General features: G+C 40.9%; 1 protein-coding gene across 1 annotated transcript in view; it reads right to left on the reverse strand.

Moving 5' to 3' along the window:
* KCNH5 (potassium voltage-gated channel subfamily H member 5) overlaps positions 1 to 12,242 on the reverse strand; it is a gene marked incomplete at its 3' end in the record, with an annotated part of 150,036 nt that overhangs the window by 49,909 nt on the left and 87,885 nt on the right. Inside the window, exon 8 of the mRNA XM_084207176.1 lies at positions 51 to 250. Coding sequence (XP_084063302.1) covers positions 51 to 250 — 200 coding nt within the window. The remainder of the gene's footprint in view (positions 1 to 50; positions 251 to 12,242) is intronic.

Raw genomic sequence — 12,242 nt, forward strand, 5'->3', positions numbered from 1 at the left:
CAAAGAACACAAACTCTTGCTATCTAAACTGTTACCTCAGGTACTCATACCTTTTCTGTGTCAATTCCTTTAGACATGGACCAGGTTGAGACAATGTAATCCATGACTCTTTCACTAAGGCCTTTTGGGACTTGATATAATTTTAGGAAATCCCTCACATTGTTCAGCATCTCATGGTACCGGTTGGTGTTGGCATACATTTGCTGGAAAATGGTGGTGACGTTTCCAAAAATAGTTGCATAAAGAAGAGCTGGAAAAAGAAAATAAATTGAAAATAAATATGTATGCTCTAGTAAATGCTAATCATAATTCAAGGATAATGTCAGAGAATTTTATGTTTTATACTCTAGCATTAGACATTACAGACTTTTCAGAAAAGAGAAATATTCTGGTATCTCATAATACCAATGTGCTGCACTACTTTTTTTTGACATTATCAAATACACAGAAATGTGCCTGTCATTTTTAATAATCTTTGTTCAGATGTACTTTATAGCAGAATTCAGCTATGCATTTTCATATTGCTTAAAAAAAAAAAACAGAACAACTGCAGCCTACAAATGGTAAGAAATAAACCACTGTGAAAGGAAAAAATGCCTTCTATCACTCAGTGCTTAATGTCTTCCCTCTACACAACCCATTTCTACTTCATTCCAGAAATCCCACTTTGTTTCAAACCAATTTACTATTGTACATCACCCCTACGTGAGTGGTGGCATTTTTAAAGAAACATGGTGTTCTCCTAAAACCTATCTAATAGCAGAAGTGTACTCCCATTTCACACTGTGATCTTTATGTGTCCAGGTAGAAATCAGATGTCGAAGTTCATCACAAATACAGGATTCAAAGCAAAAGAAAGTCACACAATGTGTAGCACAAATGAACACAAGATTTCTGTTTATGAAAACAGAGCAGAATAACAGTCTCTGTGATGTTGCAAGGGCAGGTTTTTTCCTTGCTTTTCTGATTGCTGTGTCATATCTGCAAGATACAGAAAAATTTTTCTATACCTCTGTATCCATTCAGACATATATCAACACTTAAGAGTACAAGCATATGGATTATAAGAAAGTTTAGATGGATGAATGCCACATGAATTTTTCATTTCTTTAGATTTCTCTGCTCTTTTGGACTTTTGCAGCAGGACAAACCTGATGAAATATCACTTCTCTTAAGTGCAACATCCCTCATCCTTTTGAACAGTTGCTGATTTATCATGCACTCATCTCATCAGGTATGTGAGGGCACAATATCCCTGATGTTAGATGTTACTGCAAATCATTATAAATGTATAGAGAAGCCCCAGTTGCCTCCAAAATGCTGCTTTTCTGCACAAGTAGAATTCCTACAACCTCTAACTACAGCTAGACTGCACCTGCAAATCCCGTGCCTACAACCCAACTGGCCATGCAGACCTACCTAGAGCACATAGGCTGATTAAAATGTGCCCTGCAAGACTGGCACAAAGAGATGCAACTCTGTCACCTGCCAGGTTGGAAACAGCTAAGGATGCCGTGGTGAAAACAGTTTGTCTGAAGCAACTGGCACCTATTACCTCCTGTTGGCAGAGAGGATTTGTAGAAAAATATAAAGCCAGAGAAGAAATTCTGGTTCTGTGTCTCAAATATAGGGTCCTGGAAAAGTTTCTTCAAGAAATTATGGGTAGAATAAATTACTGAATCAAGCACACAAAATCCCTGTAAACACCACCCAGCAATACCTCACTAAGGCAGAATCCACCAGGCTGTGGAGACTGCAGAGACAAACTCAGCACTGTTTCTCTGTCAGAAACCAAAGCCTTCCTTTCAAACTGGAAATGGTAAAAATGGTTGAGTTCATCCAAATACTCCACTTCTCTCACAGATTACTGCATAGGGGATCTTTGGCAGTGAGTTAAAGGGAACCTACTTAGATCTGCACAGCTTTGGAGCTGTGCCTCAAAGGCTCTCCTCACTTGTGGTGCTCCCTCATGCCCACACCCTGCTGAGGGTGGTTTGCAGGTTTTGGAGGGACAGAAGATTTTTCATAATTTACCTATCTCTGTAAATCCTCTCCCCATTCCTGTTCTCTACATGATAACTAGAAAAGGAGGTCATTTATAAAAAGCTGATTTTATCATTTTCCAGGCCTTGGTATGCAACAAAAGTCTGGAGATGCTGACAAGCATCTAATGCTGCTGTCACCTTCAAGGGGTTAAGGCTTTCCATCAATAACCCATATTGTCCATAATTAGCAAGTGAAGATTTGTCAGAGAATCTCTATTTAATGAGCAAATATTGAAGTGACAAGTGTGAGTCTTACCCCTCACCTATTAAAAAAACAAAGGCAGATAAGCACCACCAAGGGCATTTCACTTTTCCTGTATTTTAATTATTTTTGGCAGGTGGAATTGGCAGTAAAAAACATGTGCAAAAGGTTCTGAAAGAAAATAAAATGCTGTGCCTCTCTTTACAGTAAAAGTATTTAAACAACCTCTAAAGAAATCTCTGAGTAATTCATACACTTAAAACTCAATAGTTTTAATTTAGTGTCTCCATTTACAATAAACAGGAGAGATGAGGTTGAAGGTGAAATTACCCAATTTCATGAAAAGACCGCTTAGGTCAAACTGCATTTATTCACCTCCTCTTTAATGACTTGAATTTCTCCAAACATTTCCTGTTATGTTCCTACAGTCATGCAACACTCATTAACTCAATTGTTCTATGTGTGTAGATCTGGAACAGTCTTCACTAAATTTTATAGAGATAAATTTGGTGTAATGATGCAGAAATATTTTTTCTCAGTCCTAAAGGTGAGGTAAGTGGTTAAACTGTAATTGTAGTTCAATTTTTACTCTTAAGTGTGGAAAATCTCCCCAAAATTACATACAAGAACCCAAGTACTATATATTTTTACATATAAAATGTTACTACATTTGAATTTTTATAAAACATTTCTGAATGATTTAACAATGGTGTTACATAAATGTTTTACCCTATTTAAAAATAAGGAACTTTCTGGAAGAAAAAATGACTCAGACTTACCTAAATAATCCCAAAGCATTCCAGATCTCTTATTATCCTGACTGTATGCTAAATACATCCAGATAGGAACATCTGCCTTAAGGAACTGAAGGCTTAATTGAGAGATCTGATTTTCCTTACATCCAGGAGTATTATTAATGCAAGCATATACAATGTTCCTCTAAACTGCAATTGTAAAGAAGATTAGTGAGGGGGTACCAGCCTCTTCTTCCAAATATCAATCAACAGGACAAGTGGGAATGGCCTCAAGTTGTGCCAAGGGAGAGTTAGATTTGAAATTAGGAAAACTTTCGTCACTGAAGGAGTGTCCAGCAGTGGAACAGGCTGCCCAGGGAGTGGTGGAGTCTCCATCCCTGAAGGGATTTAAGTGACATGCAGATGTGGCACTTGGGGACTTGGTTTAGCAGTGGGCTGGGCAGTGCTGGGTTAATGGTTGGACTCAGTGACCATAGAGGTCTTTTTCAACTTAAACAATTCTATGAGATCCTGATCCTGGAAAAATATAGATTTTCATTTCTTCATGTTGAGGCTAGCTGCAATTTCTTCAACTAATTTTTGAAATAAGCTATTCCTGCAAGATTTTCAGGTAAGTATTATTAAATTTCTATCATTCAGGAGAGATTAAATAAAAACTCCAACATACATTTTTGCACTGGGTTTGGTACTGAGAGGGTGGCTTCTGTGTACACAGGGGTGGCTTCTGTGAGAAGCTGCTGGAAGCTTCCTCCAAGTCCAGCAGAGCCAAGGCCAGGCAGCTCCAGGATAGATGTGCCACTGGCCAAGGCTGGGTCAATTAGAAATGATGGTAACACCACTGTGGTATCATATGTAAGAATAATAAAGAGAAAAAAAAGGTATTGTGCAGATGTAACTGCAGCCAGAGAGGAGAAGGGTGAGAATATGTGACAGGATCAGTTTTGCAGACACCATGGTAGGTGTCTGGCATCTAGACAGGGTCAAACCACTACAATTTACTAAACATAAATAGAGAGAAACCCAGTATCCAAATATCTGATTTATGTTTTTAGAAGCTGAGCGGTTTTCTGTTGTTTCTTTCCACCTCACCTTAATACATCTGCTCAGACTGCAAAATGTTTGCAGGCTCTGTTTGGTGCAACACCAGGCAGGGACCATCTCCTATGTCAAACAGCCTTGCTCAGATGATGCAGCAGCAAAAAGCTGCCACTTTCTTAACAGAAATAGCTTCTCTCAGATCCACCAACACATTTCAACCAAGTTACGACTTAGGAGAAAATAATCCTGCTAAGCCCCCTCCCCCATCACTGTTTTATAGCACTTCTTTGATGCCAGCCCCAGCCTCCCACCTCTCCCCCTCAGGGACACTCTGGTCTGCCAGCTGTGCCAGTGAAAGCACCAACACAGCCCTGTGGTTTTACAGCTCTTCAAAAGGCCAGCCCTGATTCTAAATCCTCTGCCCCACTAAATATTTTGTTGTTAAAATACTCTCCCCCATCCCAGCAATGTTTTCCATCAGTGTTCAATCACTGTTTTCCCCTATTTTCAGGGAGATGCCAACACCAGAGCACATTAACTTTTACATTTTTCTTCCAAAACCATCCAAAGCATTAAAGAAAAAAAACTTTCCTCCAATTACCCCTGCAGCCAGATCACTGTATTGTCCCAAGTCACATCATCCAATGTCTTTATCCTCCTGTAAATGTGCATTGTCACGCCCACTTTGCAGAGGAGAAGTTAATGGGCAAAGCTGGATTCAGCCATGAAATTCAGCTCTGAACTCCCCACCAAAACCATCTGACTGCTGAAATCAGGGGGGAGTCCCAGACAGTTGTAACTGGTCAAAAGCCCACCATGATTGCAGGCTCCAGTCTGATTCCAGCAGCAGCCTGGTCCAGATGTGTGTGGTGCATTGGGTGGCATTCCTACATCCCACTCTGCAGCCACACAAGGTGCACAGCTCCTCCCTGGGTCCAGCTGACATCCACCCCTGCTTTCCTGGCCCAGCAGCTTCACAGGATTCACAGAATTCACAGAATCACTGGGTTGGAAGAGACCAAAAAAGATCATCAAGTCCAACCCATGCCCCAACACCTCAAATAAATCATGGCATCAAGTGCCACATCCAGTCTTTTTTTAAAAACCTTCCTGATACCACAGTAGTGCAAATCCTAAATTAAGATAATAGTGATAATAAAGATAGGCCTGTAAAATCCCTGTAAACATTGATATTTGCTTGACAAGAACTAAATGAATATGTAAATTAGATGACTATCAGTAGTGAAGAGTAGGAACTCTCACTGTTCTTCCCCCCTTCCAGGGGACACTGCACAGAAGGGAGGGACAGCTACTTTGGAGGCAGTTGGGCATTTGGCATTCCTTATGCATAAATTCTTATTAAAGTGAAGGCTTTCAACTGCACTTGTATGGTCAGTCACTAATGTTTAAATGATGAACCTGGGAGCTTTTTGGGTTTTTCTTCCATGAGCATACTCAGCTAATGGAACATACTTACTTTAAAGCTCCAATGCCTCACCACCATGCAGATGTGATGACCTGACCCCCTGCACTTTTGCACAGAGCTGCAAGCCAAGACTGGCTGAAATGGTATTGCAAAACACAGTCTTAAATTAAAGCTAGCATTGTCCAGAGCAATCAGTGAGTTTGGCTTCCAATCCTGTGGCAGTGATGGACAAGAAATGGAGTTATTCAGCAGCACAGACAAGAAAATTCCTCATTTCAACCCCCTGAAGATGAGGGGCCAAGGGCTCCCAGGTCTGATGGTAAGCAGCTTCAAATCAATTTGCACACACATTCCCTGCCCAATGTTCCCTTCCACAGCCACCTCAGGTTATCAAATTACTTTGTTCCTCCACCTGAGAAACAGTGCCAGCCATCAGAGAGAGAGCCCTGCACAAGCTCAGGGGGTTCCTGTTGCTATTTGGATTGAATTTCCTGCATTTCTTCCCATCTGAAAGCTTTACAGGTCTTGGGACTGCCAGGGTCTGCTTCTTCCTCATCACATTAGTCACGGGTGTTAAGCAACATATGGGAAGGCACAGCCTGAAAAATGGTGGCAATTACACCACAACAGGCAGCAGGGCAAACAGCAGTACCCTGTGTTAACTGAATGGTAAAAGCATCACTTTGCTGGAAAAATCCTCATTTTGGAGCGAAAAGGCCTTAATTCTAGAATCTTTCTCTCTAAGAGCTCTGAAGTAAAAGGCTGATTAGAGCTTCTTTTACACTTTTCATATGCAATAGAAGTTGGGTTTAATTGGTCACAGCTTTTGATGGTGACAGTTGGGGCAGGAATATTTAACTTACCATTTAGTAGAACAGTATGACACAAACACAGATAAGAATTAACTAGTGAAATGAGTGAAACTATTTTTTATAATAATGCTTCATCATTCCTGTTTCTTCAAAAAGCCATCACCTGCTTGCCAAATGGCACGTCTAGCATTTCATACACTGCAAAAAGTCCTGTGCAAAGGTAAATGGTAATTAAAACACAATCACTACCCTAAAGAAATTACAGTGGGTGCAGGAGGAAAGTAGAGAAGCAGAAGTTAACCAAAGTTCATGAGAATTACATTCACCATGAATTCCAGCAACTTCTGTGCCTCTAGCACACTTTGCTCCATCCCTATTTATCATCTTCTCCATTTTGAATATTATCTCCAACATTGCCTCATTTCCATGCAAATCTCTCCCGTATTTCAGAAAATTGTGTCTGTCAGACAATCATCCACCTATCACAAAAATCTTTCTCTTTCCATTCTCCATCAAAAAAACATTCCCAGAGTGCTGTCCTTACTCTTGTTACTGTCCAGAACTAAGATCCAGGGATCAAAACCCTCCTGTGCCTTCCCCTCTGTTCCTCAGTGCGTCAAAACTGTCACCAATAGCAAGCCCAGGACACAAAGAGTCTCCAGCACTACTGAACTGTAGCACAGGAACCAAAGGGATCATCTCAAAAAAAAAGTTTCCTGAGCAAAGTTGGCAGCTGTCAGTATCCCTGTGTGAAATGACTTCACAGCTCCTTGCTGGATTTGAGCCGCGAGGCTTTTTTCTCTTGTTGATTTTTTTTCCCCCTTTAATACTTTTAAAGGATTTTTTTTTTTAGTGGGACACCAAGTTCTTGTCACATTAAGATGAACTCAGGATAGCAATGTTGCTGGAGGCAGGATGCCAGAACATCACTTGCACACTGAGAACACCACCTAAATTGCCTGTCTTGTTAAAAAATAATGGAAAGTTTGTAAACACACCTTCAAAGTACTACACTGAATGAAAAGATGCTTCTAGCTCTGTATTCCTGGGCTCTTTTTTTATGTGTATGCCAGTGCAGAAGTTTGTGCTGTATAACCCTGTGTGCTGGTGTGGTTTAGATACTCATAAATATACATCTATGGATGTACATACACACATACACAGTGTGTGAATGAACATACAACATCAGTGGGCTTGGAATTTTGGCAGGTGCAAATTTTCCTTTGAGTCTTCTAATTTGCTTGTTCTTTCTAGTTCTTTAAAATCCAATTTTGCTGGTTCATTTACTTAAATGTTCGGTTTTATCTTAGCACAAATAACATGAATGGATTTGGGCCAATTAAAGGAATTATTCCAGCTATAAAATACAGGCCATGTACAGCCCTGAGAGATGTGGTAAACACACCTGTTACCACAACAGTGAGTAGTTATACAATATCTGTCTGAAAATATTAATGAGAACAGCTAAAGCAATATTGTTTCTATTCAGTAGAACTCAGCCTGAACTCTGTGTGAAGATGGATTTTTGTGAGTAATTATTCAGTATTTTTAGGAACAAAGTAAAGTACTTAACCCTTAATATTAAAAGCCTCAAATCTGGAAATGATGTTTCCATCCTATTATTTTCAGAGTAATTCTGCTTCATAAAATGACCACAAAACTGCTTCACTCAACTCAAGAATAATATTTCTTACTCATCTAAGTCATCTACAGAAGCACTTTCTCTCTATTTCTTTATCCAGCAAATAGCAGCACTTCTAGACAGAGCTTAGCAAACTTTTGTATCCAAAATTTTCCATCTGATGCTGACAGATTAGCTCTGATTAAATTTCTCTTCCCTGACACGTTTGCACTAAAACCAATGGAAAAATAAAAAGTTTCACAAAAAGTTGAAACAATTCCCCTCCAGGTTTTATAAAACTAAAACCATCCACAGCAAAACATTTTTCCTCCAGTCTTTCAATTTTAAACATTAGAAAGCTGAACAATGGAAGAAAATCACATTTTGATGCAAAAAAAAAGAGTCTTAACAGCCAAAAAAAAAAAAAGTGGAGCATTCATTATCTTCACACATACCCTCAGTTTATATCGCAATGGAATATTTTCCACAAAACCAAGCCATGAGTTCCTAGCACACTGCTAGCAATAAGGGCCAATCCAAACTCCTTTTTGCCCAATTTATTAGCACCAGATTTCCATTTTATCAGTACATCTGTGCACATGACTGGTGTGAAGCCTGCTCCCCACTCCCACGCTTGGGCAGAGCTCAGGGATGGGCCTCAGCACCTGTCCTCTTTTGCTGGAATAATGCTGGTTTTGTCTAAAAAATTTCACACCGGTGTTTTCAGACTTTCAAGGTGAATTAGCTTTACTCTATTTTGATTATTCACTCTGGGAAGCTGTCCTCCATGGCACTATTGATTTAGCTGTGACAGATGCTGAGCTGTCACCAAGCCTGACAGCTTCTTCAGTGCTTCCTCTGTGGTTGTCTTGTAGAACAGCCAATAGCCAAGTGAAACCCAACTGTGAAAACAAGCACGTTTCCCACTTTTCAACTCTATGAAATCACATGTCCTGCTCTGTGCTGCATCCCTCTGGGATGAGGAAAGGAGCTGGCCTCTCAATTTGACACTCAGCACTATCAATTAACCCTTTGCATACTCAAAGCACATCATCCACCCCCCTGCCTGAAATGTTGGTGGGATTGCTTCTGTCACAGGTCTGTGGCTTGGCAGTCACTCAGAGCTGCCACAAAACCACTTCTTACCAGGGGGAAAGGGCTCTTTGGGGAAGGTGAATGAGCTTAAGGAAAAGGTTTCATTCCCTAAACAATGCTGATTTGAATTCCAGTATATTTGGGGAGTTTTACAGCACTTCAAAGAACACCTACAATCCTACGAAGACTCTCTGTGCTCACCTTGCAAAGTGACACAAAGCAACCTTGTGAAGAGCAAAATGGCAGGCAACACCCCAAAAATCTTTTTGCATTGTTCATCATAGGATCACAAAGCCAGATAGTATTAGATATCATTTATTTATTTATTTATTTATTTATAAATTTAAATGCAGAACTGGACATCAGCACTCCAAAGGCTATAAAAAGATCTGTTTTCAGTGAAACAAGCTATCCAAGTACTGTACCATTCACATTACCTCCACTTCTCTCCACCAGTGTGGTATTCACATGCCCTCTGAACAGAGAGAAGCTGTGAGACAAGCAGAGAAGAAGGAAAACACAATTCTTATCTGGCTTGCTGTGCCTGTGTTGTGCTAAATCAGAATGCAATATGGAGAGTGTTTACCCACAGTGAGGATGTTTTGTTCCCTTGGCCTGTCAGGGCCAACAAGTGTGAGTGTGTGGGACTGTCACAAGACAGCCACAGGAGAGAATCAGAGCTGAGTGCAGTTCTGTGCAGTTGTGAGCAAGAGTGCATGGCAGTTCAGATACAATGTAGATAGTATAGTATGATAAAGCAATTCATCAGCCTTCTGATGATGGAGTCAGATGCATCATCCTCTCTCCCTCACCAACGTCGGAGTCACCTCTGATTTACAATACACCAGTCCCACAGCTCTGTACCATTCCCTCCTCCATAGCATCAAAAATAAAAAACATTCCTGGAAACATTGCTAGCACACTGCACAAAGTCCTGTGCAAAGGTAAATGGTTGCACAGGACTAGCTAGCCATTGATGCTAACACATTGCTACCCATCAATGTTGTCCTGGCAGAAAGGGTTTGAGAATATTCAAAAGAACAACAAAAGATTGCATATACTGTCAAACTAAGACCAAAAAAAAGCCTGGTTTTCATTTTGTCCTCAGTGCATGTATTGCTGAACTCTCCATGACTATGTGAGACTGGAAAAGTATCTTTATTTCCTGGCAGCAGCTCCTGGAGCTCCTCTCCTCCCCATCCAACTCCTGATCAGCACTTGTTTCTACCTTATTACCTCTCTGTTTTCTTGCTCACTATTCCAGGAAGGAGATGCTGGAATTAGATTTGCTGCATTTCCATTCCTACATTAACACTAATTTCACTGAAGTCAATGAAATTACACTGGTGTCTGGAGAGTGTCTGAGGAGAATAATTGAGTGTATTTTATCACTTTCCTTTGACTTTATTTTATCACTTTCCTTCGACTTTTTTGATGACTGTTTTGTGGCATTTTTAAATGTCCCATTTCACTAAAATGCATTTACTCTGGGATGCTGCAGTGAAGTTGCTCTGTGGGACCGTGGAGCTCTTGCTGTAAAGCTCCAGACAGTGCCTGGAAGATGCCAGGGATGGGAACACAGAGATGTGTACGGTGATAAATATGACAAGCAGCACCACACCAACTGCTCCCTCAGCCAAAAACTATCCCCTGACTGCAGCCCCCTCCAGATATTTATGAGAAGAGCTCAAGAAGGAGGGTGCAGAGTGCACTCCTGCCCTGGGCCACTCCTTTCAGGTTTCCACAAACACAGAGAGCCCAGGGACTGCACTCACACCAACCATCTCCACCCAGAATATCTAATATCATTCCACAAATCCATTTCTGGGTTTTTTTCCTCGCCAAAACATTAATTTTTTGTGCTACTCTGCTGCTCCAGCCTTTACACTGACCACCCTCAGCCACCCTTTCTAGAAAGTGACTAATTGCTCCTCTCCATCTCCTTCTCTCCACTCTTGATTTTTTCAAACCATCGCCCACTCTGTGTTTCCAGCCCTCATGCCTTGCCTCATCCCTGTCAACTTTTAGACACCCTTTTTAATCTTCCAGCATCTTGCTGCAGAACAGTGCAGTGTGGTGCAACAACATTAATTTCAATTGCCTGCCCAGGAATCCTATTTGCCATTTGTTGACTGGTACTGAATATTGCACCGATATTTTCAAGGAACTCTCAGCAGTAAGAGTCAGGTGTCATCCCTCAGTGGGAGCTGCTGATTTAGAAGACATTACTGTGTAGGGAGAGCTGTCTACTCATTTGTGCACACTGACACTGAATTTCAGCAGTCCTTTTCACAATCACTTCTGTGGTGGCATAGCTGGACCAAACCAGAAACGCTGATTTCAGGATTCAGGAGACCTGCAGCACAAGGGAGTTTTCTCCTATGCTTCTCCTAAGCTAAGTTGTCTCCTAAGCTGCATTTAGATACAACTATGAGTTAAAAATAGAAGTCTGTGCAGAATGTAATAGTTTTAAAAATTGTTTAGGTTTATGCCAGTATCACAGCTTAGGCCACAATAATTGGGAAGATTTTATCATCTTTCTACTACAAGCAGGGCTGACTATTTCCCAGAGCAGGACAAAGCTGTTCTTGGATATTTCCCAAGAGTGACTAAGCCAACCCTGAAGGTCCAGTGAAAACAAACAAGAGTTTTAACAGAATAAAAATATCAAGTTTTGACCCAACAGTTATAACAGTTATGGGATGGGATATCTCTCAAGCATTAACTCTTTAACAGCAGGAGAAAGCATGAATTTCTAAAGGACACGTTCAGCCCTCCTATCAGGTAGCCTGAATGTGCCATTAACACTGAGCATCTTGTTCTCTTTATTCACACACCAGTGAGATCAGCCACAAATGCAAGAGGTTAATTTCAGTGGCCTCGATGCTTTTGACATACTTGTTCACATGTTAAGAGCTGAGGGAATGATTGCAGGGTCTCTCCCCCCACTTCTTTTGCCACCCTCAGTTGTTTCTCAGCTGTTGCAAGGCACTCATGGCTGGTGACATGTGCCAATAATGTCCTGTTTTAGGGACAATGACATCTGAAATCACACACCAAACAGGCATTGCACATGGAATGGGAAATTTGACAGTATATTCATGCTTTTTTTGAGTGCTACTAAACACCTGCAAGTATCACTCACTTTGAGTTGTCCTACCCCCAACTACTTCTGTAAGAAACTGCTGCAAGCCCTGCAGGATGGAGTCTTCAAACCCCAGGAAAATGATATTCAACAACCCATCCAT

This window comes from Fringilla coelebs (genome assembly GCF_963513975.1).
Source record: "Fringilla coelebs genome assembly, chromosome: 6".
Classification (NCBI taxonomy): domain Eukaryota; kingdom Metazoa; phylum Chordata; class Aves; order Passeriformes; family Fringillidae; genus Fringilla; species Fringilla coelebs.